This window comes from Sminthopsis crassicaudata, chromosome 1 (assembly GCF_048593235.1).
Source record: "Sminthopsis crassicaudata isolate SCR6 chromosome 1, ASM4859323v1, whole genome shotgun sequence".
NCBI classification, from domain to species: Eukaryota; Metazoa; Chordata; class Mammalia; order Dasyuromorphia; family Dasyuridae; genus Sminthopsis; species Sminthopsis crassicaudata.
The window spans coordinates 616,797,431-616,825,192 of record NC_133617.1 but is presented as its reverse complement, the minus strand read 5'-3'; the positions used below and the strand labels follow the sequence as shown (position 1 = coordinate 616,825,192).

General features: G+C 32.4%; 1 protein-coding gene across 7 annotated transcripts in view; it reads left to right on the top strand.

Moving 5' to 3' along the window:
• ZNF131 (zinc finger protein 131) overlaps nt 1-25,147 on the top strand; it is a 30,295-nt gene extending 5,148 nt beyond the window's left edge. For 4 of the 7 annotated variants that reach the window (XM_074282579.1, XM_074282577.1, XM_074282578.1 and 1 more), the window contains exons 4-7: nt 4,727-4,871; nt 11,761-12,446; nt 20,444-20,574; nt 23,296-25,147. In XM_074282579.1, the coding sequence (XP_074138680.1) occupies nt 4,727-4,871; nt 11,761-12,446; nt 20,444-20,574; nt 23,296-23,961 (1,628 nt within the window). In that variant the 3' untranslated portion in view covers nt 23,962-25,147. Of the gene's footprint in view, nt 1-4,726; nt 4,872-11,760; nt 12,447-20,443; nt 20,575-23,295 lie in introns of those variants that run through there. The other 3 variants (XM_074282581.1, XM_074282580.1, XM_074282583.1) reach the window with 2 other exon arrangements.
• The last annotated feature ends 2,615 nt before the right edge of the window (nt 25,148-27,762 follow it).

The following is a 27,762-nucleotide window of genomic DNA, read 5'->3' as shown; positions in this document are numbered from 1 at the left end:
AACTTATTGATCTAAATCAACACTTCTTAAACTTTTTGGTCTTTCAACTCCTTTATACTCTTAGAAATTATTGAGTACCACAAAGAGCTTTGCTTATGTTGGAGACCCTCTGAAAGTATTTCAGGGACATAAAAGAGTTTGGAGGATCACACTTTGAAAGCAGAAATAGGTGAAATCTACTTCGACTTTCATGGTCTCTAGGAGATTCCAGTGGAGAATATTTTTTGTGGATATCTGGTAGCCTTAAAGAATATTAGATGTTTACATGAAGGGGCAGCTAGGTGGCACAGTGGATAGAGCACCAGCCCTGAATTCAGGAGGACCTGAGTTTAAATCTGGTCTCAGACACTTAACACTTCCTAGCTGTGTGACCCTGGGCAAGTCATTTAACCCCAGCCTCAGGAAAAAAAAAAAATTTTACATGAAGAGAAAGAAGGGTGGTTATAATCTCATAGTTACCATATTTTAGTAATGGGAAGGGGGAAGGTAAAGTTGAGCCAGTCTGCTAGCAAAGGCTGGTCCGCTCTGATTTTTAAGTTTTGGACCTCAAGTTCTTTGTTTATTCTTTTATTACTTCTGAAACTGACTCTTCCTAACTCAGGCAGGCTGTGAAAGGGTAGCAGTCACTCATGGGCTCATTTCTACTATTGATTGGCATGATTTTCTTCCTTTCTGACCTGGGCCATTTTACCCCACCAGCTTATTACCCTTTCTCCTCTAACCTAATTCCTGAGGACTGTATTAGTTCCAGATACCTAGTCAGTTTAGCCACTTAATTGCAGGGTAGAATAAAATACTTGTATTCAAGTATTATCAAGTAAGAGTTTGGTAGCAACTCAAGTCTTCCTAGTACTGGGGATTATAGGCATGGTATAGCATATAGCATACCTTGTTTTCTAGTTTTTAAAAAAAGGTGATGGTGTATTTTAAATGACTATGGTTACAGAAGTTAATGCTAAAAGAGATTTTAGTGGTCCTCTAATCCAAACCTGTCATCTTAAAGCTGATGAAATAAAGGTAGTAATTCAGTCATGTCTGCCTATATGACTTGCATTTTCTTGGCAAAAGATGGTGTAGTAGCTTGCTATTTCCTTCTCCAGCATGTCCCCATTTTACAGATGAGGAATTAAGGCAGATAAGAGTTAAGTCACTTGCCCAAGGTCATATAGCTAGTGAGTATTTGAGATAGAATTTCGAATTCAAATATCCTTGACTCCTGGCCTCAGTGCTTTGATTCATTCTGCTGCCCTCCAGAATTCAAATCAGGTCTACCACTCCAGATAAGTTGTTTTGGGATCAGATCTTGGATTATGCATTGGAATTGACAGTGGTAGTTGCCAACTTAACTAATATATATTATAGATTCTCCTGCTTATCTACAATAGTAGGACTAAAATGTGCCCAGTGGAATCCCACTGAGCTTAGTTACCAGTTTCTGATATCTCAGGGCAGCTTTTAACAGAAGATTCTCCCAGCTGAGTTGCTTCTCTGAGTAACTTCCACAGTCACCTCCCCTAGGGACTATTGCATTATCTTTCAAATAACTCATTCTTCCTGGAATTCCCAGCCTTTCTCAAATTGCTTTTCTAGTGATAATTTCTCCCTTCCAAATTAAAAAAAAAAAAAAAAAAATTAAAGAAATAGGATGTCACTGGATTTAATGTATTTGAAAAGTCTTCAAGTATGTAAATTATTGATTATAGTTTGAGGAGTGCTTTAAAGTACAAGTTAGGTGAGTAAAAATTTCAGTTTGTACCAAGTTTAAAACATAAATATTGTGTACTTTCTTAAGTGACTGTTTTATTCCTTTTCCATTCCTAATCTTTGGGGCACTGTCTATTCTCAGAAGATCTAGGCTGAGACTCAAATTACTGCTGTCTTTGTGGGACAAATAGGTAGTCCAGTAGAGTGTCCAGTCTGAAATTAGGATTACTTGAGTTCAGATCCAACCTTAGGAATTTGCCTCAGTGTCCTCATCTGTAAAATGAGGATGATAGTATGTACTTCCCACGGCTATTGTGAGGATTAAATGAGATAATAATTATAAAGTGCTTAGCACAATGCTTAATATTTGGCACTGTATAAATGTTACCATCATGATCCATAGAGAAACAGTTCCTTTTAGTTTGGATGGTGTATCTAACTGTCACAACTGTTATACTATTAGGGCTACTTTTATCTGTGGCTTCTCCTCTAGCTGATGCTGAGCTTTATACAGACAGTGAGCATGTCTTAAACGTTTACTCCTCAATATGAGCACAATGCTCTCCTATTACAGGTATTTAATAGCTTATTGTATATTGTATTTGTAGAATGCTTCAAGTCTATATATATATTCCTTGCATTCTACCCAGCTAGCCATTTCTGATTCTGGCCTCTGGCTTAAGTGTAAATAGTGACTACCCAGACTTCTAGCCTCCAGGAGTACACATTTGAACATATTACCTTTCAGTGGGGTTGCATATCTTGCTAGTAAGAGGGTATGGGAATTTTTTAGTAGATAAATATACAAATACTCTTATTGGCCCTACTCCTTGATTTTTTTTTTTTTTTTTTTTCCCCCTTTTCTGAGAATTAGGGCCAGGAAGAAGAAGGAGGGGAAGAATGCATGACTTACTTTTGGAGACTCCCATAGAATTTCATGTCTTTCTTCCAAGCTATAGATGAGGAAAATTGGGCTGAATTGTGGAATATGGATGTTTATTCTTCCAAATATCCCTATTTAAACTGCTTAACTCTTCCCCTAGGAAGAAAATATCATACTGCTTCCAATATTCTAGTGTCCTTTTTTTTTTTTTTTTTTTTTTTTTTTACATTTAGCTCTACCCTAATTGAGTTAATATTATATTAAGAGTATTCAGACCTCCAAAGTAGGGAAACATTCCATAATTGAAATGAAACTCATGTTAGCACACAACCCACAATTTGTTTTATTTGTCTTGCCATGGAATTCCCTGTCAATTTATAGGGAGAGGAGTAATTTTGTTACATTCCATACCAGTCTTTTACAAACATGGCTAAATAGTAGCAAAATAGAGTTGTCCTTCTAGCTCAGTGTCTCTGTAATAAAATAACAAGAGGAAGAAAAGTTCAGACTAGGATCCTTTAATAGACTCTGAATAACCAATGGCATGCTCATATGGGAGCATCTCATAGTATTTATATAACTTCAGTCCATTAAATCAGTGATCCCAAATGCAGGTTTCACATCCTGGGCCAGGTGATGGCTGAGGAGTAGAGAGAGTAGAAAAGTTATTGCAATGGTTTTCACATTCATATGTGTACCACAGCATCACTATTTTTATCTTTATTTAGCTCCAAAAAAATATGCAACATGACTTGGTATAATAAACAATTATGCTTTTGTAGGCTGAACAAAATGTCTTGCACTTACTATTGTATCAAGTGTTTGTAGATGCTATTATGGTAATACAAATCTAAAACATTACTGAATTCATAGTAGAATTTTGTTTTATTTTCTTCAAGGTAGATACTGATAGAAAAATTTATCATGTAAAAAGTCCCAGAAATTTTTTGATATCTCATATCAAAGGTTGGGAACTATTGTTTTCCTGGGAATTGACTCTCAGTAGTTCCTGTGAGGATTTTCTTGAAGGCCATATCCAGAATATAAAAAGAGTTAAGATAACATGGAAGTTCTTTTTCAGAGAATGTTCTGTCTGTTCTGAAAAAGTCTTGTTGAAATTCTGTCATTAACCTTAAAAATTGTCACTACTTTAATTATTTCTTCACTATCCATTATCCTACCCTTTCTTCCCTTCCTTTGATTTATATCTTCTAGAGTATTTATTGTGCTACAGAAATGCTTGTGTTTTATTTGTAAAGAAAGGTTTTGTGATGAGTTGAAACAAATTGGAATAAAAATGTGAAAGCTAAAAGAGACTTGAGGAGGTCATCTAGTTCAGCTTGCATGTGCTAACCAATGCCAAATATATAGACAGATATGTACATACATACACACATACATGAAATAGTTTTTTGCCTAATTCTTCCTATAAGAGAGAAACTTCTTTAAAAAGCAATTTTGGCATTGTGGCTCTGTGAAAGCACCTTCAAAAGTCAGCTAAAGGTAACAAATTATAATTTTCTAGCACTGGGTTTTGTTTTTCTTAACTATAATAGCTTCTCCAACTCTCAGACAGGATATGATTGAATTGGAATATTGCTATGGTATAGGAAATGATAACTTTGTTGATTTAGAAAAGTATGGAAAGACTTGAATTTATGAAGGAAGATATTATGGTGCACCTTCAGAGAAGGAGAAGACAAGTGAAATATCCATGGTAAAGTTTTACAAGTATGTGTATGAGTATATATGTGTGTATATGCATGTTTATAGATCTATTATGTATACATTCATATATGTTAACCACATTTAATGTAGCCACATTTAATTGTAGCCTTTTTTTAGGGCTATGGTGGAGAAAAAGGGGAAACAAAGTAAAAAGTGCATAGCATAGAACAAAAGAAAATCTACAAGAAAGCAAAGAAAAACTTGAGTAGCTTTGTAAATAATGTGTAGTATTTTATCATATAGGTTTTCTTAAAATGGAAAATTATTGTTTTATATTGAATCTTTCTATGTTCTACTATATACATGGCAATTTATATTTAAATTTAAAATGAATAAAAATTTATCAAAAAAAAAAAAACTAATAGCTTCTCAGATGGTACAAAGCACTTGTTAATTCAAGTTTCCTTACAGGTGTAAGTAACATGGCTTTCCGTCATTTAATTGAATTCACATATACAGCAAAATTAATGATACAAGGTGAAGAAGAAGCAAATGATGTATGGAAAGCAGCAGAATTTCTTCAAATGTTAGAAGCCATCAAAGCACTCGAAGTTAGGTAATTATATTTCTTTAGCAAGGTACATTCGTATATTAAAGGATGTCTTTAAATGTATACGGTGTTAAATATTCAAATATGATATGTTTTATGCTGGAATTACAGTTTTAAGAGGAATAATATTGAGTGTGCAAGATAGTTTTGTATTTATTCACTTGGAATTATGGATTTTAGAACTGGAGTACTCTTTATTCCATTTCCCTCACTTTACATATGTGGGAATTGACACCCAGAGGTCTCAGTAGGGGAGGTGATTAACTCATGCTCACTAGGGTATTATGTGTCAGAGCCAGAATTTGAACCTAGGCCCTCTGGCTCCAAATCTAATTTTCTTTTCTATAATATCACCCATTTTTCCATTCTCTTTTCCAATTTCTAGTTCCTGCCTAAAACTGTCAGGAAAATGAGTTTAGATTTATCTTGCATGTGTATATAAAGTCATTTAGAAGACATGAATGGAATTTTTTTGTTCAAGAATTCTTTAGTGTTACTAAATGTATAGTACCCATTTAAAAGGTTCTTTTTCTAATTTTGTGTGTGTGTGTATGTACATACAGTACACACATAAGAATGTCGGTCTGTCTTCCAGAATTCAGAGAAAATTGTTTGCCCTATTTTTCTCTAAATGCACAGAAAACAAAATTTGAAAATATAAATCTGGATCTCAAGAGTAGTAACATTTTTAAACCACCCATGGAATTCTGTTTGAGTCAGTGCACTTGCTCCTCTCTCCCCAATTTATTATAATTTAGTTAAATGAAAAAGATCTATAAACCATACCATTATTAGATTAGAAACCTGGAAGTGAGGTAATTACTCTTTTAAGACTCCTTACCAGTCATAAAATTAAATGATGCCTTGCCCACCATAGTTGCCTAAAATAGTATTTGGGATGGTATTAAAGGTGACCTTTGAGGATAGTTGCTGAAATTAATTTTAGGAGTTCTGTTAAGATCTCTTTAGGCAAAGGTGGGTATTGGTACAGTGGTTGTAGGTAAATCTAAAGTGGGGGATGTGTAAGGAGTTTATACACATATAAATATATGTGTGTATTTGCCCGTATACACACAAACACTTGCACTATACATATATATTTCCAAGCCTGTTTAGAACACTAATCACTAATGTGTCAGACTCAAATAGAAATAGATCCCTGTGGTAGCATATTGATTTAAAAAGCTACAAATTAACATGCTGCATTTTATTTTGTTAAACATTTTTATTTATATTAATATGATTGGGGCTGCTTAAGGCTGCAAGTTTGACATCTTTGCTGTAAATAATATTAAATTCATTTGGGGGCTCATTAGAAGAGAGATTACATAGAAAAATTTATCTCAAATAATATCACAGCAGATGAGTAAACTTAAAATCAAAGAATACTAATTTGTCCTTTGAAATACATGCACTGGATGCTCCAGTGCATTCTTTTTCTTTTTATCATTTTAAAAATTCTGAACACCCCCACCCCCTAAAAGGGGCATTTCCATATACTGATAAATTATAACAGATATTCTGAATCTCTGAGTACCATTCCATAGCATTATTATTTTTTTTTAATCTTTTTATTGATGTTGCAAAAGTTTTCCACAGTTTACCTTCCCCTCACAGAGAGCTATCCCATATAACGTACTTTTAAAGAAAAAGAATAGTAACTCCCCCTACCCCCACCCCCTGCCCCCAGCAAAATTTATCAATTCATTGAAAAAGTCTGAACATGAACTCAGAGGTGGGATGGTGCGTTTTCTGATAATTCTTTTAAGATATTCTTATATTTGTTCTTTGTATTTTTGTAACATGCACTTTTGATTATTTTGTGGTTGTTCAATCTATTTACATTGTTTTAGATTGTATAATTTTTTTTGCCTCTGCTTATTTTAGTTTATATAAATCTTTCTGTTCTTCTGTCATATTTGCCATTTCTTAAAGTAATAATACATTTGTGTACCACAATTTATTTTTTTTTTTATCATAAAAAATACTAAAATATTTCACAGAACTAATGGAATCTTTGTGTCAAAGTATATGGGCATAAAATTTTAGTTACATTATTTGAATGGTGAGATTGCTTTCTAGAATATTATGTTACTTTCAATACAGATGCATCAACAATATACTGCTGGTCCTTATATTCCCAAAAAACTTTTTTACATTTAATTATTCCCATTTTTGTCATTTTTGCTATTTTGCAGAGTATTAAATGGAAGTTCAGAATGTTTTTAATTTTCATGTCTCTTAGCAATTTGGAGAATTTTTTTTTTTCATATTTTTTTGTTTGCAGTTATCCTTTTAAGATCTACTTGTTCATATTTGATCAGTTATAAATTAGAAAATGTGTTTTTAAATTATTTACACATCTTGGAATACCACTTTTTACAAGTTTGATACAAAGAGTTTTTTCCAATTTTTTCACTTTTCAACTTAACCTTGCTTTTTAATATGTAATAAATTCAACACATTACCTTCCTTGCATTTAATCATATTCAAGTAGGTGAGTCTCTGTAATTTTTATTCGCATTATTATTGTTACTCTTAATCTTCCTTTAATTAACCCCAAAAAAGCAAACATGTCTACTGTCACAAAAAACACACTCAAGTAAAATGTATCCACAAAGCTACCATGTCCTGAAATGTCTACCTTTTTGTCTTTTGTTATCTCTTTTAGAAAGGAGTCAGCATATACTTCATATATCTTGACCAGAGTTCTTAAGTCTTTCAAAAGTCTTTCTTTATATTGTTGCTTTCCTTGTGCAATTATTCACTTGGCTTTCCTCACTTCATTTTATGTCATCTCATGCTGTCCATTTAGAAGTATTTTTTTTTTTTTTTCATTTTTAATGGTGCAGAAAACTTTTATTGCATTCATATATCATAATTTGTTCAACCATTTATTTCTCAGTCATTTAAGAAGCAAGTAAAGCACTCCCTTTAAAATTCCATTTCTTCTCTTCCCTTCCTTCAGAATCAGGAAGTTTGTTTTGCCTGTGATTATTACCTCCTCAAATTATCTTTTCTTTTAATTTCCGCATATCCTTTATTTAGCTATTAAACTTAATGTTTCTTCACTATGTATTTATTCTCATTTGTTGTCCATTTTAGAGAAGTGAGGTTCATCTGTCCACTCCCCCCACTTCCTTATTTGCGTATTGTTAATTACATCACCCACTGAAGGCCATCTCTCATCTTGATCTATCTCTGGCCACTGGACCCAGATAGCTCTGGAGGGAAAAGTGAGGCAGGTGATTTTACATAGTCCTCCCTCAGTTAAATCCAATTCACTTACATGTCAAGATATCACCTCCCTGATGTCATAATCTTTCAGAACAAAGGACAAATAAGAACAATATACTCCCCAATTTTTTCCTCCTTTCAACACTAGTATATTCCTCATTTTATCTGCCTTTCTCTTTCCCTTCTTCAAACCCACAACAGAATCCCCATCCCAGGTTCTGTGTTTTTCTTATTTAACTCCAATACACTTTAAAGACATAAAGGGAGGAATATAATGAGACATTTATTTATTGCCATTAGAATTTTAGTTATTATCAACTGTTTTAAATTGCTTAAATACATTTAACTTTCTAGATTTTTTTGAGTTTTATGTTTTAATTCAAAGTTGATACTTGGTCTGGTCTTATTAGAAATACTTGAAAGCCCTCTGTTACATTAAAACGTCCATTTTTTTCTTCCTATTCTGTCTACCTTGGTAGGGTTATATTCCCCTTTATATTATGTATTCCAGAAGCTAGATTATCTTATATGATTCTGCCTTTAATTCCTTAATAACTTAAAAAATTTATTTTTGGATGCTTGTATTTTTTCTTTGATGGGAACGCTGGATATTAGCAATAACAATCTTGAAACTTGTCAGGAAGTTTTGAGTGGATTCTTCATTTTGTTCTCATTCTAACAGATTTGGATAGTTGTCATTTAGAATTTCTTAAAAGATTGAATATATAAGCCTTTTGTTATAGAATATCTAAGCCTTTTATTATAGTTTTCATAAGACACAATGATCAGTAAGCTATTTTTCACGTCAGTTGTTTTTATATTAATTATCTTTTTTCCCCCCATCTTTTGATTTTGTTCCAGTAATCTTTGCTGTCTTATGAAGTCATTGTTTTCTGTTGGATCATTCAAGGAGTCTAATTCTTGAGTGCCATTACTTTCTCTTCAAAGCTATTTAATTTTCTAATTCTTCTAGAGCTTTCATTTCATTTTAAAAAATTCTTCATTTCTTCTAGGTAGTCATTTATAGAATTGTATATGTAGTACTAATTCTAGGGAGTACTTTTTTCCTTTAGATTCTGTTTACAATCATCATAGAGTTATATTTACAAAAAATTTTAATATTGATGTTTTTCTTTGATTTGCTCTTCTCTACACCCTTAGTTCCTAAATAGGAATTTTATGCTAGGGTTAGGTTTTCTTCTCCCTGTGCACTTTTGGGTAGAGTGATTAGCCTATTTGTTCTTTCACTTAAGTAACTGGCTTCTTGTGCTGACCTTCATCTCCTTGGGTTGTGCTGCCTCTATATCTCAGAGGTTCAAAATGCTGTATCTTTAGGGACCTCGGACTCCCTGGACCTGGGCTGTTCCAATGTTGGACAGATCTTTCCGTTCTACATGTATCTTGCCTCTCGATACTCTGGCTTTATGCTTTGCTTGTAAAGTCCTCTTTCCTATTATCCATAGACTTCTGAGTGGGGTGGGTGTGTGTGTGTGTGTGTGTGTGTGTGTGTGTGTGTGTGTGTGTGTATACACATGTATGCTCGCGCACAGTGCCGGTATGGAAGATGTCATTTATTATATTAAGTTCCTGATTGTGTTTTTTGATCATTATTTGATTCAGTAAGAATTTCAGTGTTTATTGGAGTAGTTCTGGAAGAATTAAGGCAGGCTGCTTCCATACAGGGAACATCTGTCATATATTTTACTACTTAATACAAATGGAAAATATACTTGTTAATAGAATCTTCTCTGGCTTTCAAATGTGAGTCCACATAAGAGTATGTAAGTATAGGTAGTATCTCTTCAGTTGTTTATAAGATCAGCTAATTTTTAACCTAGTTATAGTTGGTTATTCTCCCAAGATTTACATGTTAAAATGATATCTAAGCCAATTTCATTTAGAAGTATATTCAATGGTAACATAGCTTTGTTTTCAAAAGTAATGTCTTGAAAAAGATTCACTTCAACAGTGAGAGTTGAATTCCAGTTTTCTGATCATTTTTGCTTTTGAATGCCTTCTTAAACTTCCCACCTGGAGCTTTATTAATAGAGCATGTTAATTTTGAAAGTGATTGCAGTGTGATCTTAATATTGTAGCTGTTGTTTTTGAAAGTAAATCAGGGAGCATGACACCTTTTTTGTTTACTTCTGGAATGCTGTTCAGGAAACTAACCTCACAGATATTCATTCTCAAGAATTTAACTCATTCTTTTGTCCCCAGAAGATAGTCCTGATGTTAATTGGGTTTGTAAATGATGAATTTTCAGTATAAAATGACAATAATTTTCATTGAAGTTATTGATGTGTATCATCCCAACTATTTTATCATTAAACATTTTTCATTTCCAAAACTTTTAATTCATTATCATTATAGCTACATGTACTTTCAGTAAAAATGCTTTGAAGTAGCCACATTATAAGCACAGTTAAACCTTAGTGATATACTTTAATGGAACAAGTTGACAAAAAAGATAGCTATGTAATATAAGAGTAATATGAAGTGCATGTTTTTTGTAGGATGTCAAATGATTTTAAATTTGTCTTTTTCGTTTCTAGTATGTCAGCCTTTTAGTGGAACATTTTACTTGGTAAAAAGGTAGTGTATACACCTGTGGATTCATGAACTTTTAAAATAGTAACCACTTTAGACACTTTTGTGTAACACTTATTTTATAGATGATGAAATTCAGGCCCAAAGTAAAGTGACCATGAAAATTAAATAGCCTTTGATATATAAAGATAATAGTAATTGTCATATCTTTGAGTAGAGGAATTTGAATTTTGCTATCTACTAGCTATTTTGATAACTGTTTTTGTTTGTTTTTTGTTTTGGATTTTTTTTTAAGATACTGATATTATAGTTGGCGTCTTCATATATCTTTGAAGCAGATGTGAAAGTTGTATAGTTACTTTGAGAATTTGAGATGATCCTAAAAAAACCATTTGAATAATTTAGACAAAAAATGGCTTAAAGATAGATATTTTTGCCTGTAATATCCAATATGAATGTTAAACTAGTTTCAGATTTAGAGGAAAGTTCTAGAATTCTTTGCTTTGGCAATAGATATTACAGGGAAGCAGAAAACTATACCATAGGTTTTCAGTCCATACATTATATCAGACTGGAAGGATAGGAAAAGGGCATAAATGTTTATATATAGTATCTGTTTTGTACTAGGTACTGTGGTAAGTTATGTTTATAAATATCATTTCATTTGATCTTTTTGAGGTACGTGCTATTAATCTCCAGTTTACAATTGAGTAAACTGAGTCAGAAAGCTGTTAAGTGATCTATCCAGGGTCAGCAACTGAGGCAGGATTTCAACTTGGGTCTTGACTTTAGGCTATTATCCCACCAGCTATTTGCTTTTGTATATAGCATAAGATACATGTTTACTACATAATGTATATAATATAGCTTTTTGGATCAAGATCTCTATAAATACTATTCACAGAATAGTTGATGATGCATATCTCTGTACTTTCTTAGTGTAGATTAAGGGAATGACTCTAAAAATCAATGTTTGTGATCTTTTTTTTACTACTGGGAATTCCATCATTGCTTGTTTCAGTATATCCCCATAGGAAAGCTTATTTTGCAAGAAGCAGAGGTCATATAAGATAATGATCCATACACTTTCATTGTTCATGCATCTTAGGAACAAAGAAAATTCCTTACCACTAGAGGAAAATGCAACAACAGGAAAAAATGAAGCAAAAAAGAGGAAAATTGCTGAAACCTCCAATGTTATCACTGAATCGTTACCCTCTGCAGAATCAGAGCCTGTGGAAATTGAGGTGGAGATTGCTGAAGGGACAATTGAAGTAGAAGAAGGCCTAGAAACTCTAGAAGAAGTTGCTTCTGCAGAACAGTCTATAAAATACATACAGAGTGCTGGTTCCTCTGATGATTCTGCTTTGGCTTTGTTGGCTGATATTACCAGCAAGTATCGTCAGGGTGATAGAAAGGGGCAGATTCAAGAAGAAGATGGCTGTGCATCTGATCCCACAAGCAAACAGGTAGAAGGTATTGAAATTGTGGAACTTCAGCTGTCACATGTGAACAACTTGTTCCATTGTGAAAAATGTAACCGTTCATTTAAATTGTTTTACCATTTTAAGGAACACATGAAATCACACTCCACTGAGAGTTTCAAGTGTGACATATGCAATAAAAGGTATCTTCGGGAAAGCGCGTGGAAACAGCACCTCACCTGTTACCACCTTGAGGAAGGTGGAGCCAGCAAGAAACAACGACCAGGGAAAAAAATTCATGTGTGTCAGTACTGTGACAAACAGTTTGACCATTTTGGGCATTTTAAAGAACATCTTCGCAAACATACAGGTAATTCTTCTTTTCTCCTTAAATTAGGTTATTCATGTCAGTTATGTAACATACCCCCCACCCCCCACCCCCCAAACATACCTTAAAACTTTTAGCAAAATGGTTGCTATTTAAAGAGGCTGGGGTGGGATTTATGTTGAAAAAACCCATTGTCTACATTATGTTCTCCTTAGTATTGCAAAGATTTTTTTATTGGTATCCAAGCTGCTTGCAGAAAATTACTGGTAAATATTTGGAGGCTTTTAGAAATTATTATCAACTTGCTAAAGTTATTACTAATTTTATCATTTTATCATTTTATATCTTGCTTATTTTAGATTTTTCTTTTTTTTTGAGGGGGAAGAATAAAGGACAATGAGACTAAACAGTAAAGACTAATAGTTAGAACTTATGACAGAATAAAAGAAAAGCTTTCATATGTAATGCCATATTCAAAGTACTTTAGAAAATCTTAATTGCAGTGAAATGTCCTACTTATTCCCTTGCATGTTTTATATAATGTCTATTTCAGCCATCTGTTAACATCAAATATGTGTTCGGGGAAGTCCTCAAAATATATTCAAATATTTCCCTTTTCTGTCTTAATTAGGAGGTAGAAATATAATACTTTTCCTGGGAATTTTGACTTGGTGTGATAGAATAGTCTTTGCCTGATGAAGAATATAAAGTTTTACAATAAATGTCCTTGGAAAGGTTAGAAACTTCCAAAGACTATTCAAGCATTCTTCTTCCTTTCATCTTTGAAGGATAGTGTCAATGATCTGCTGTCCCTGACATTGCTTATTGACTTGGTATTATGGAGATTTGCTTGGCTGTCTTGTGGAACTAATAAATACATATAGTATGTATGTCATGAAATGATTTCAATTTTATTTTTTCCTTCATGCCTTTATATATAGTTTTTTTAATTTTCAAAGATACTGGCCATTTTTGACTGAAATGAGCAGAACTAGAACATTGTACACAGTACGAACAATATTGTGTGAACAACTACAATAGACTTGGCTCTTTCAGCAGCACAGTGGATCCAAAACAATTCCAATAGAGTTGGGATGGAAAATGTCATTCACTTGCAGAAAAGGAACTGTGGAGACTGCATGCAGATTGAAGCATACTCTTTCCAGTTTTGTTTTTGTTTTTTCTCCTTTCTGATTTTTCTTTCACAACGTGACTAAGGTGGAAGTATGTATCAGATTTTTTGCTTTCTTGAGAGGAAGGAGGGAAGAAGAAAAATTTGGAATTCAATCTTAGAAAAATTAATGTTGAAAACTATCTTTACATGTAATTGGAAAAAAAGTAAAATCCCATTAAGTGAAAGATATTAGCTGTTTTAAGGAGGGTTGCTATTGACAATACAAAGTGAAAATGTTAATTGGTATTAAGTCCCTAACTAAATTTGTAGGCCAGTTCTTTATATAAAGCAAACTCACCTTTTTAATAAATTAATATTCCTAACTAGTTGAAAACTTAATATTTAGTCAACAATCAGCAGTTATAAAGTAAATGCCTGCTTTATAAGTTCTCAGAATTAATTTGTATATAAATTAATAAAATTATGCTTAAATCTTAGTTATAAAGATGGCACTGTTTTTCTATTGACAAGTTAAAAAGAAAGAGGTAAGTAGGTGGTTCTAGCATCATTTTTCCTCCCCATCAGATGTTTGGCATGTTGCAATCATTTCTTGACAAAATACATTCCCCAAATTTTCTAGAAATGTTGTGGAAATTGCATAGTAAAAACTTAAAAGCTTATGGGGGCAAAGAAGTTGAAATATAATATTTAAAAATTTCATCAGAGACATTAAAAATGTATAAAAGGTTAACACAGTTTTATATTATCTTAAATGGTTAAAAATACATAGATGCCATAGTAAATAGTGACAGTGTCGCTATTGTTATCTGTCGCCATGGGCTTGCCCTTCTTAGTTTGGGTCAGCCAAGATTTGTGCAAGTAATTCTGGGCAGGAGACCACATAGAAGTGAGCAGCAGGGAAGAGGAGTCCTCAGCTACTATTGAAGCATCAGAAGACAGTAAATGTGGCACTTTATCTTGACAAAAGTACTTGGAATTTGTTTGTAGAAGTAGGTATTGGAAGGTTGCAGCTTTTGCATTAGTGTGAGATGATAGTTTTCTTCATTTTATCTTGTGAAAGAAGTTGGGTATATACAAATTCAAAGTTCAAGTTATGTTTAAAAAGGTTCTCTGATTGTCAATTTCATTGGAGTACATTCTTGAAATAAGCTTTATAGTAGAACTGACTGTACTTTTCATTAGCCTCTATTGGTTGTAATTTCATACTTCAGAAATATTTTGAAAACCATTGAAGAATCATCCAAATCGCTAATGTTCACTCTTTTTGCAAATTTTAAATGCTATATAAATGTGAGTTTTTATTTTGGTTAGAGGTAACATGAATGGAAGTACAATAGTGTTTCTTGACTTATCTACTGACCAGTATAAAAAAAAAAAAAAAAAAGACAACCTGTTCTTATAAGGGGCAAAGTGAAATTTTTATTTTCTTATTTAAGTCCAATTAAATGTCAGTAATTCAAGTCTGGGTTGATTATTCAGTTATGAATTGTTCAGACCCAGTGCCCCCATGCTCTGAATATTTTTTCACCTTTTTCTGTTTCACCAGAAGGTGGCAGAAGAAATAGTGTTTTAGAAGCTCTGATTTTTAAAGTCCACCAATAGGAAGGTGCAGAAACTATTGCCTATAACAGTTTTGATATATTTTTTTTGTGAGTTTATTATTTGTAATATGTTACCAATATTGAGACAAGTAGATTGTTAACAAAAGTGTCAAATATGGTTACTGAAAAAATTTAATTAACACATGACAAATTAGAAAACTTAAAGGATCCTAAAAATTTAGTCTTGAGACAGCTAGATGATGTAGAGGATAGAGCACCAGCTCTGGAGTGAGGAGGATCTGAATTTAAATCAAGCCTCAGACACTTAACTCTTAGTGTGTGATCCTGGGCAAGTCAATTAACTCCAATTGCCTTGTCAAAAATAATAAAGGTTCTGTGTGTGTGTGCCTGTATACAGGCATTTACTTATTGCCATATTTCTTTCCTTTGGAAAACTAGACTAGCAAATAATTTCATGTTTTCTTTTTCTTTCTTTCTTTCTTTTTTTTTCTTTTAAACTTACATGTCTTTAGTTTTCTTCAGTAAAATAAGGAAGGATAAAGAAAATGTCTTTCTAAAATACATCTCCTTTTGAAATATCTATTGTGCCTCAGAGAATTTTTTATTTAGATACTTTCTTGGGTTAGACAGAGTTAAATTAAAGAAGCAATTAGCATTTAGTTGCTTGTCTCCAAATACTATAAATAAGATGGCAGAGAGAACAAGTAGGCATTCTACCTTTTCGGCCTCTCACCTTTCTTTCCTTTGCCTCTGTATTCTTACCTATCTTGGTTTTTCTTCTTCATTTCAATTGTTATGATCTTCTAGGATTATAAGTACATTTCAGCTCCAAACCTACGTTTTAGATTGGGTGGAAAGAAAGCACTATATTAGCAAATGTAATAGACCAAGTAATTAGGAATTGGTTGTATTAATAGAGAACAAGATTAATATAAAAACTGAATGATTTCTGAAGTCACCCATCCCTAAAGAAATTAAGTATGTATTAATCTCTAATTAATGCAGAACTCATCTGAGATGAAGAAGGAAAAGAACTCACAATTCAATTAGGAATGAATCCATAAAACAAGTAAACTGAGTTGATTTTTCTCTAAAACTTGTAGCATTTTAAATTTATTCAAGAAAGTCAAGTATTATCCCCTATTATGATTGCTGTAGAATAGAATGCAATTCTCCCTGGAGGTTTTAAAGCAAAAGTGAGATATCCATATTTTGGTTATATTGTAAAGGGAATTCTTGTTTTGAGTATTGTTTTGATTAGATGGGTTCTGAGGTCTCTTCTAGGGCTTGGAGGTCTCTCTATGACAAGTCAGAATATTTTGTTTTATTGTGAGAATTTCCTAAACATTCTGACATCTTTTGAAATAATTGGAAACATCCAGGGATTGGCATAGAATTGTCCCAAAATTAAGTAGGTTGTCAAAGATATATTAATGTTGTTCTCATTAAAGGTTTTTCATTTATTTCTTTATTTTTGCAAATACTTGTAAAGATAGTTTTCAACATTCATTTTTAGTAAGACTTTTTGTCCCAAATTTTTTTCCCTCCCTCTTTTATCCCCTAGATAGCAAGTAATCTAATAAAGGTTAAATATGTGCAGTCCTTTTAAACATAATTTCATATTTATCATGTTGTGCAAGAAAAATCGGATTCTCAGGGAGAGAACCACAAGGAAGAAAAAGAAACAAAATGTAAAAATACTATGCCTTAATCCACATTCAGTCTCCATAGTTCTCCCTCTGGATGTGGATGGCATTTTCCATCCCAAGTCTATTGGAATTGTCTGATCCAGAAGATTTAATGAAAAAATATTTCTGTAGTATTTATGGAAAGAAATAACACAAAAGAAAAAATAAAGAAGGAATATTCTTTGCTACTGATCTACTGAATAATGTTGGTGGGTCTTTATATTTAAGGTGAGAAATATTCCAAGACTTAGATGATTTTGTGCAGGGTTCTATTCTTAGTTCTCTATTGGCTTGATTTTAGATAGGGAAATCATTTGTTCTCTATGTATTTTAATTTCTATGTATGTGCAACAGGATGATAATACTTATATAGATTATATAGAGATTATATAGATCCACCTATTAACAAGCTTGATGACTAATTTTTGATTTAGTAGATCAAGGATACAATAGAGTAAAAGTAAAGTTGGTAGAGGGTTTCTGACTTCATTTTGAAGAATATGTTCCATATATTTATAATCTTTTCAATAAAGGTAGGTGCTGGGGAATATAAAGAAAAAAAACAAGTTTCCAATCTTACAGATCTTGTGTTCTGCTTGACAGATAATAACTTGTATACATATAAGTACAATGTAATTTGAGGAAGGAGAGAACACTTAACTGGGAAAGTAGTTCACAAAGAGACAGTACTTGCCTTGAGTGTTGAGAAGATAGACTCTGTGAGGGAGAAATGAGCTAGTGCATCTCAGTAATGGAGAAATAACTTGTGTGCAAAACTGGGATATAAAATATCAAGTTCAGATAATAAATAATTGTTCAGTTTGACATTGTAGAATGTGGGGAAGGGAATAATATGAAATGCACCTAGAATTGTGAAGGATCTTAAATAATCAAGTTGGTATTTTCAATAGGAAATTTTCAATTTCAACCAGTGAAAACTTTTCAGGTGAAGCCATGTTCAAAACTATGCCTTCTTAGGAAGATTTTTATTATTATTTTTATAATAATGAATATTTTTTTATTTTCAAAATATGCAAAGATAGTTTTCAACATTCATTCTTGCAAAACCGTGTGTTCCAAGTTTTTGTCCCTCCCTTCCCTCTACCCCTCCCCTGGACAAGTAATCCAATATAGGTTAAATTTGTGCAGTTCTTCTAAACATATTTCCCCATTTATCATGCTGCAAAAGAAAAATCAGATCCAATGGGGGAAAATGAGAAAGGAAAAAAAAAAAGCAAGCTAACAACAAAAAAGGTGAAAATACTATGTATGTTATAATCCACATTCAGTCCCCACATGCAGATGGCTCTTTCCATCACAAGCCTATCACAGTTGATCATCACATAATCTTGCTGTTGCTATGTATAATGTTGTCTTGGTTCTACTCACTTCACTTAGTATTAATTCAGTAAGCCTCTCCAGGTCTTTCTGAAATCACCCTGCTGATTATTTCTTGTAGAATCATACTTCCATTATAATACCATAACTTATTCAGCCATTCTCCAGTTGATGGGCATCCACTCATTTTCCAGTTCCTTCCTACTACAAAAAAGATGTCTACCAAGTATTTGATGTGAGTGGAGTTGTGGTGAGACAGTAGGCTAGATATAAAGATTTAGAATTCATCTGAGTTCTGATGAGGGAAGAGGGAAAAGAAAGGGGACAAAAGAAAGCAGGATAGAATACAGAGATGGTTGAACATCCTTTAAAAGAGACTAAGAATAAGCCATTGAAACGCTGGGGACTGAATAGTTTCATGGAAGCCAAGAAAAGAAGAAAAAGAAATGCAAGAAGGAGAGAGAAAAGTGCCTTAGAACAATTTAAATAATCTTGTCTTTCTGAATTTCATAGATATATTTGTTTTATAAGCAGAAATTTCAATTGCCATTTCATTTTTTTAGACTTTACAAATCCAAACAGTATTTTTATGATATAATTCTTAACAACAAAGCTAATCTCATAAAAGAAAATTAAGTCATTTTAAAGAATATTTTAAATTTGATAATGTAACAATTCCTGATTGTGTCTCCTTTTCAATTTTTTTCTTTGGTGTATTTAAAAAATATTTGTTGATGCTCTTATGCTCTTTTGTTATTTTTTGTTATTAGTCTTCTGAAATCAAGATTATTATTAGTCACTGTATTTATTGGTCAGAGTTTTGAAGTCTTTCAAAGTTCTTTTGTTTTATGTCATGCCCCTCAAGTATAGGTTGTTCTTTTGTTCTGCATTTGTGTTTTCCTCTCTGTACCCCCCCAAATCTTGGCATACTGTCCTAGAATTATACATAGGGGTCATGTTAAAAGAGCAGAAATAGTATGATATCAAGACACATATATAGGGAACAGAGGTGGCCTGGCCAACTCATTACTGGAACTGCAAGACCTCTCTGACTTCTTTCTGTAGCACATCTTTACAAAGTTCACTTTGGGGCATGGTATCAGTGATGGAAGAGCTATGCTATTGCTCTTCTGGGACAGTGGGGTCTTCACTGGATAGCCATTGCATGTAGTTCATAGGGATTTGAATATAGTGGAATAGTTTTTATGTAATGATCTTACTGTGTTTACTTAACTAAAAAAAGATTTGGGTTTTCACCTGTTGAGAAAATTTATAATACTCAAACTCCTATTTATCACTTCTGAATTTTGGGAAGTGTCTTGTAATTTATAATATGCAATTTAGTGCTTAATTATGTACTGCATTATGACTCAGAAGAATAACTAAAATAGATAATTTCACTTTAAATATATTTTCATTTTTGAAATGCGGAAATTCAGATTAGAGACATTAAGACATTAAATAGATCTGGAACTTAAAGAAAATTCCTTTTTAATGCTTTTTTGAATTTCCTCTTCTTTTTTTGATGAGATTCAGTATTTGAAGACTGTTGTAAATATTGGATTATGCAATTGGAAGGTACCTGAGGTATCACTTCTTAGTGAAATCAGTTATGTGCACAAGAATCCCCTTCTGGAGCATCCCTGTGAAGTAGTCTGTTTTTCTTGGAGACTACTAGTGGATATACTCATTTATTCCTAAACTTTTTTTTTTTTTTTTTTTTTTTTTTTTTTTGCATACTTGTAGTTAGAAGTGGTAATATATCTCTCTGTCCTAGTTTTTCCCTCAGCAAGGAAGCAAAATAAATGTAATATTTTTTTCCACATGACAACCAAGTGTGTGTCTTGTGCCTGTTCTTGTCCCTTTAAATAATAGTCAAACATAAGCATGATGATCTCATCTCATATCCTAAAATTCTGTTTCTCATTTCAGTATTAAGCCATCTCTGGTAAAAGTTATACATTAGTAATATATGTAACCCTTTCCCCCAACTGAATTACTGAGTATACCAGGTTAATTTATATTTTTATTTCAGAAAAAAATTTAGAAGGTCATTAAATGGATGAGTCCAAATTAAAGGTGCTTCATCAATAGATATTGTAATAGTCTTTTTAAACTTGATGTACTGAATAATACTATATTTTCCCTTTTTCAGATTCTATAAGAACTTCTTATTCATGAACAACGAATTTCCCATGTCCCCAAACACCAGTGGATTTTCAGTCCAGTTATAAAGAATTCTAAAATCAGTCTTTGAAATGATCTTACTGTTCCTGTATCCTTTAATTTATAAATCTATTCCTCTTTTTTTAATAGGTGAAAAACCTTTTGAATGTCCAAATTGCCATGAACGTTTTGCTAGGAATAGTACACTCAAATGTCATCTGACTGCATGCCAGTCTGGTGTGGGGGCTAAAAAAGGAAGAAAGAAGCTTTATGAATGTCAGGTATGTAGGATTTGCTTTTTTCCCCTCCTTTTTTTTTTTTTTTTTTTTTTTTTTTTTTTTTTTTTAAACATAGGAAGTCTTTCTTGTAAATATTTGAAAGTGAGACCTTGTGGTTTTTCCCTTTGCTTCTACGATATCAGAGCTCAAGGAAGAGCTTTAATTAAAATGACAGGTGAATTTAGGAATCAATAAGAAGAAAGGCCACTATTCTGACTCTTCGTAGTAAATGGAAGAAGGATTAGCAACCTGTATGTGTTCCAGGTTTACCCTAGGGAAATGTCACTGTTACTTTCCATTGCTAGTTTAGAATATTATATGACCACTAATATATATGTAAATATAAATGAGTATTGTTACGAGAGATCTGTTGGTTGAATCTGTACATCTGAAGTGAAAGAAAACTACAAATGTGGAATTAGCTTGGCTAAGGATAGATGGCAAATTATTAGGATAGCTATATTTAGAACAGCCTGATTGACTTCTCTTTTCTAAATTAATGTCCTCTGAATTGAGACCTCAATACTGTCTCATGTTTTTTTTCTAATTTATCCATGTGTGCTAACTATTAAAAACTGTCTCACCAAAGTCAGTCATTAAACAAAACTTGAACATTTTAAGGGTTTTGTTAGCTGCCATTTTGTTTTGATTTCTTTTAGTGATGTAACAGATTTCAGAAGTTATTCTATAACAAGCACACAAATACAAAATGCCAAGGGACTGGGTTAAAAAAAGCATGTTCTTCTCACCAAAAATGACCAAGAAATAATTGATGCCTTTTAGCTATTTTTAAAAATTCAGAAAGAGGAAAGATCTGAATTATAAATACTTAAATTTTGTGCCAGACACTGAATAAGTATGGTGTTCTTCTGATTTTTGTTTATATTTTTATTTTATGATTTTTTGTGTCTTTTTTTTATTAAAGTGTTTTATTTTTCAAAACATATGTGGACAATTCTTCAACATTAGCTTTTGCAAAGTTATAATTATGTCTTTAAAGAATGACTTTTAATAACTTAAAAACACTGACTAGTTCTAAAATTTAATTTAAAAACGATTTCCTCTTCCATTAATCAATAACTATCTTTCTGTTTCTTTGAGTAAAAGATTGCTATCATATCTAAAAAGGTCTCAGTATTTTTCAGTATCTGAATAAACAGATTGCTTATTCCACATAGAACAATTAAGATTATTAGATTAATTTATTCCACATAGAACAATTAAGATTATTAGATTAATTTAGTGTTTTTATGATTATAACTTTCATTTTTTGAGTTTTCTTAAATGAAGTCAGTTTATAAATCAGTGAGCTCCCTGTCCATCAGCACCTGACATAAATGAACCTTTGATCATTTAAATTTTCAATTTTAAATAAGATTCAACAGATATATCTGGAAGAAAATTTAGGGAAAATTCCTGTAATTGTTCACATGGAATTTTTTTTTTTTTTTTTTTGTCAAGGCTATCAGGGATTAAGTGACTTGCTCAGGTCACACAACTAGTAAATGTTAATTGTCTGAGGTTGAATTTGAACTCAGGCCCTCTTGACTCCGGGGTGGTGCTTTATCCACTGTGCCATGTAGCTATCCCTAGAAATTTTTTATTTAAAAAAAAAAATTCAATGAAAATCTGAAAAATGTTGCCTTTGCCCTCAAGTACTTTACAATTGGCTTTTTTCTTAATTTTCCCTACCATTTTAAACAAAGTCAAGTTGACAAATACTACTTGTCTGTTTTATTGCTAGAAGTCACTAGAGATACAAGTATGAAAAGTGGCATAGTTCCCTAAATTTAACGATCTTAAAGAGTTTTAATGTATAAATAATTATAATAAAAGATAGTATATAATTAGTGCTGTAGAATGTTAAAGAGAGCCAGGGCTGATCAGGGAATACTTCATGGAGTATCGTGAGCACTGACAATAAAAGGAAGGCATGTTTAAGAAACTAGAAGTCCAACTTGAAGCTTAGAAATAAAGCTAGAAAGATAAGTTGATATTATATCAAGGGTCTTGAATACTAGACCAAGGATTTTATTCAATATTTATGACTTAAGTATATGACTTTCAGAAGGAATAATTTTATTATACCATCATCAGAGGTATATGACTATTAGTTCAAGAAAAAGTTAAAGTAGTTGAGATCTCAAATTCTTTTCACATCTAATTTCCTTAGAAGTTATTTTGTAACAAGCATACAAATACAAAATGCCAAGGAATTGGGTTAAAAAAAAAAAAAAAAAAACAAGCTCTCACTTCTCACAAAAAATGACCAAGAATTAATTGATACTATTTTTATTTTTCCTAAATTAAATTTCTAATTGTATATACTTCTTATTTTAACCAAGAAATGATGGGTCAGAATATTTCTTGGTGGCATATTTTGCAGTTATATTGTTTAATAATATTGGTTTTGTAAAAAATTGAACTTAGGCATTTGATAACAATACAAATCATTTGTCTAAAAACCCTGTGAAATAAAAAATTCTTCCATCTCATCATAGTTTATATTCATTGAGAACTGAGCTTTTAACTTTTTAAAATACTTTTGTGCACATATGAAAAATGTCTCCAGTAATATGTAAGCAAAAGTAAAAAAGTTATCTTAATTCTTTTACAGTTAATCCATAAGATTCTTAACTTATTATCAGAATTTGTTTTAAGGAATTTTTTTTTTTAAATAATGTACATTTGTTTGAAAGTTTGTCATGTGCTTAATAATTTCAGGTCTGTAACAGTGTGTTTAACAGCTGGGACCAGTTCAAAGATCACTTGGTAATACACACAGGAGATAAACCCAACCATTGTACCTTATGTGACTTGTGGTTTATGCAAGGAAATGAACTAAGGAGACATCTCAAGGAAATACACAACATTTCAGAACGAATAGTGACAGAAGAGCTTCTTTCTGTAGAGACAGTGGAAACGGAACCTGTGACATCAATGACTATTATAGAACAAGTGGGGAAGGTGCATGTATTGCCACTGCTTCAGGTCCAGGTGGATTCAGCCCAAGTAACTGTGGAACAGGTCCATGCAGATTTGTTAGAGGACAATCAGGTACAAGGAACACAAGTGGAGGAACTACCAGAACAGGTCCAAGTCAGTTATTTAGAAGTGGGTCGAATTCATACGGAAGAAGGAACGGAAGTACATGTAGAGGAGCTGCATGTTGAGCGTGTAAATCAAATGCAGATGGAAGTACAGAATAACCTTCTAGAAGAAGCTGACCTAGAGCAAGGGGACCCTGAAATCATGGACCAGGGAGAATTAGAAGAGAGTAAAGAGAGCCAAGCAGATGCTGCTGAGGCCAATAAGGAAGATCACGAACAAGGTGAAGATTTAAAGACTGAACCAATGGTAGATGGACAAACTTTAAAAACAGAAACCTAGGACAGAACAGCTGTGCCAGTTGTAGGATGAAATACCAAATGAATATTTTTTTTTTTTTAATTTACATTTTGGGTTTTTGAACTAAGGGCAGTGTGACTATCCTTAGGAAAACAGACAGGTGGACCAAAGCTAGAATTTTTCCTATACTGCTGAACCGCTCATATTATCCAGAACTGAATTTTTCTTCTTGTTTTCCTTTTTCTTTTTTTTCTATCTTTTTTTTTTTTTTTTTTTTTCCTTCACTAAATGCCACAGAGGAAAAAAAATTTTCCCAGAAATGGGGTAGTTTTGAAAAGTTGATTAGTGGAAACTTAAATGGATTGCAACTTATTATACTGTTTGGTATGAATGTAGCTACTTTCATTGTGATAAAAGTTCCCTCTTCCCCAGGTCATTGCCCTTCCTGGAACATTTTGCATATTATAAACTCACATGTGAAATCATTAGAATACATATACATGTTCATGTATTCTAATGCATGTTAGAATATGTAGAAAACACAGGTTTGCATGAACCAAACACATTTGTTACTGTGCCGTAAAATTTTAGCTTTTGGATTTTTTTTTTTTCCCCATCCCAGTGTTCAGTGAGGCCAGCTCTGCGGCAGGGACAGAGAAATGGTGTTTAAAGTTTCAGAATGCAAAAAAATAATAATAAAACCCACACCCATGTGCCTTTTTCAAAACTGACTAAACTTCTATAAGCTTCTTTAGCTCTTTAAAGGTTTGTGTGGTAAAGAGCTGTGTAGATAATGCTATAGTGCTTTATATTTTTGTGTATAATTGTCAGCTACCAATTCTTTTTCATTTAAGTTTGATTTCATACTGTGGCAGTTTTTTAAAGGGCCATTTACAATTGGGAGATTTGGCTGCATCTGTGGTAAATTTTATTTGGACAAAAAGTTGCACTAGTATTTTACCACTAGATGGAAAAAAGATTAAAGAAAGGTGTCATTTAAAATTAATGTATTTAAAAGCAAGTACAGAGAAAATATGTATATAATATATCAGGCTTTGGTTTTGAAATGGAACCTTCCCCTCTCCCCTATTCTTAATGTAAAGATCTTGTGCTAAATCTTTTAAAGCCATATATATGAGTGCTAAACTGTGGATTTAAAAGTAGGAGTGTAAATATTTTTAATCAGTATTACTTGGAAAATAAAGTATAACCAACCACACAAACTAAACCAATGTGATATTATTTCCTTGATCTGTTGAACAATTCAGGAGGTATTTTAATGTTTTAAAGTAAACTTTAAAATATTTTGTGCTTCTAATTTTTAATAGTTTACTTTGTGTGTATGCATGTATCTGATTCTGTGGGGTTTTTTTAATGTATCCAGTGCATAAAGGGGTTATGTTGGTGACTACAAATACAAACCCAAATATGGAATTCTAAGTAAGGAGCAAACCAAGCTCAATAAATCTTACTGTGTTTGTTTTATTTTTAAAATTTGGTTTTTAATTTGCTATTTTTATTGTTAAGGTTTAGAATCCTTTACTTAACCCAACAAGGACAGGGAAAGGGAATTCTAAATTACATGACTAACAATTCCCACATAGTGGGAATTCCCACAAAGTGCTTTATGGAAAATGCACTAAAATCATGTAAGGTGATTCTAATGTCAATGAAACTTCTTTTGTAAAACACAGAAACAAACTATTTATTTAGCTCTTGGTAAAGTAGAAAATGGTAAAAACAGTTGAATTTTATAGATATAGTTTATGTAGATATATATCCTTGGTCATTATGTAACTATTCTATAGAACTTACTCACTTAAAGGATTTATTATGAAGCCGTTTAATACTTTTTGCAACATAATTAAATATAGTAGCAGTGAATTTCAGTGAATATGCATTCAGTGAGACTTTTAGAGTTCTGAATTATCTGTAATCAAAGCTTTGCCAGATAGGGGTCCTCATAGACATTATATAAAAGACTTAGTCATAATCTAATGAGTCTGAAACTGAAAATAGCCTTGGTTGCACCAATAGGGAAGGCCAAAGTATGAAATGGGTTTATTTTTAAACATAATCTCCTTTACTTGTAAGAGCTCTGCTCCTAAGATGAAGATCAGCTGCAAAGGCACATTGAAGGGTCAGATGTTGCTGCTGAACTTTCAGTTTAGCAAAGTATTCTAATCCAGGTTAGAGTTCTCATCAGAAGACCTGTTTAAAACCAAAAGATCCCCATCAAAAAAAATTTCTCTTCATCCAACCTTCTATTCCTTAAAGCTTTTGGGGAAAATGTAACTATTCTATGGTTTTAAATACTTATGTGAATTGTGTATCTTTTGGAGTTAGATAATCTCTAAGGAAAGTTGAAGACTTGTCTTTTCATGTTACCAAAGAATTAGCTTGACAGTCCTCTGTGTACTAGATCATAAAAGTCAGGTAAATGTATAATGAGATCCTTAATACACTATATATGTTATAAGAAACTGTCTTCAGACATGTTACCTTTTTTACTCCTTAATCCTTAATGTAAGGATCATGCGCTAACTTTTAAAAACCATAGATATTAGTCTGACATTAAGTCAAATACATTTTACAATGTCAGTGTGTGTACAGACTTGGGGACCTTCAAGCAGTAACCAGAATCTCTATAAAATATAACAGTATTTCCACTGGACCTTCCTAAGGCTTATTTGAATCCCCTTTTACACACAAAAAAGGGCAGAAACTTGATATTTAGTAGTAGTTGTTTTGTTATTCAATCCAGTTCAATTCTTTGTTAACCCTATTGGGTTTTTTGGGGCAAAGAGACTGAAATGGTTTGCCATTTCCTTCAGCTCATTTTACAGATAGGGAAAGTAAGGCAAATGATTAAGTGACTTGCTCAGGGTTACAAATGTCTGAGGCTGGATTTAAACTTGGGTGTTTCTGACTCTAGGCTCAGCACTGTACCACCTAGTAGTAGTCTGTCGACAGTGTTTTAAATGTTTACCTAACATGAGAAGATAAATGTAATTAAATCTTATTTATTACATATGCTAAATCCAAACATTTTGTGCAAGGTGTTTTATTAGGCCTTCCTGAAGTGCAATATGTATATTACATCTGTGCAAATAAGTAAATAAGTCATTTCAGGAGAGTGTGTAAATATTTATGGAATCAGGAAAGGGATAAGAGCCTTATAAGAAATAGCACCTAAGGCTTGCTCTGAAGGAAGCTAGAAATTCTTTTTTTTTTTTTTTTTTTTAAAATTAATTTTATAATTATAAATTTTTTTGACAGTATATATGCATGAGTAATTTTTTTTTATAACATTATCCTTGTATTCATTTTTCCAAATTTTCTATTCCCTCCCCTAGATGACAGGCAATCCCATACATTTTACATGTGTTACAGTATAACCTAGATACAATATATGTGTGTAAATCCAATTTTCTTGTTGCATGTTAAGTATTGGTTTCCGATGGTATAAGTAACCTGGGTAGATAGACAGTAGTGCTAATATTTTACATTCAATTCCCAGTGTTCCTTCTCTGGGTGTAGTTGTTTCTGTCCATCATTGATCAGCTGGAAGTGAATTGGATCTTCTTTATGTTGAAGATATCCACTTCCATCAGAATACATGGAAGCTAGAAATTCCTAAGGTGCAGGCAAGAGGGAATTCACATCAACATCTTTGGGCTCCACAAAAAGTATGGAGGTAAGAAATGTCATATATCATGTGCAGTTTAGTTTGGATCAGAGAGTAGTGCAGGGGGATAATACAAAATATGATTGGAAAGGTAAATTAGGAGCCTGGTTATGGAGAATATTAATTTATTAGGCTCAAGATACTGTATTCTATCC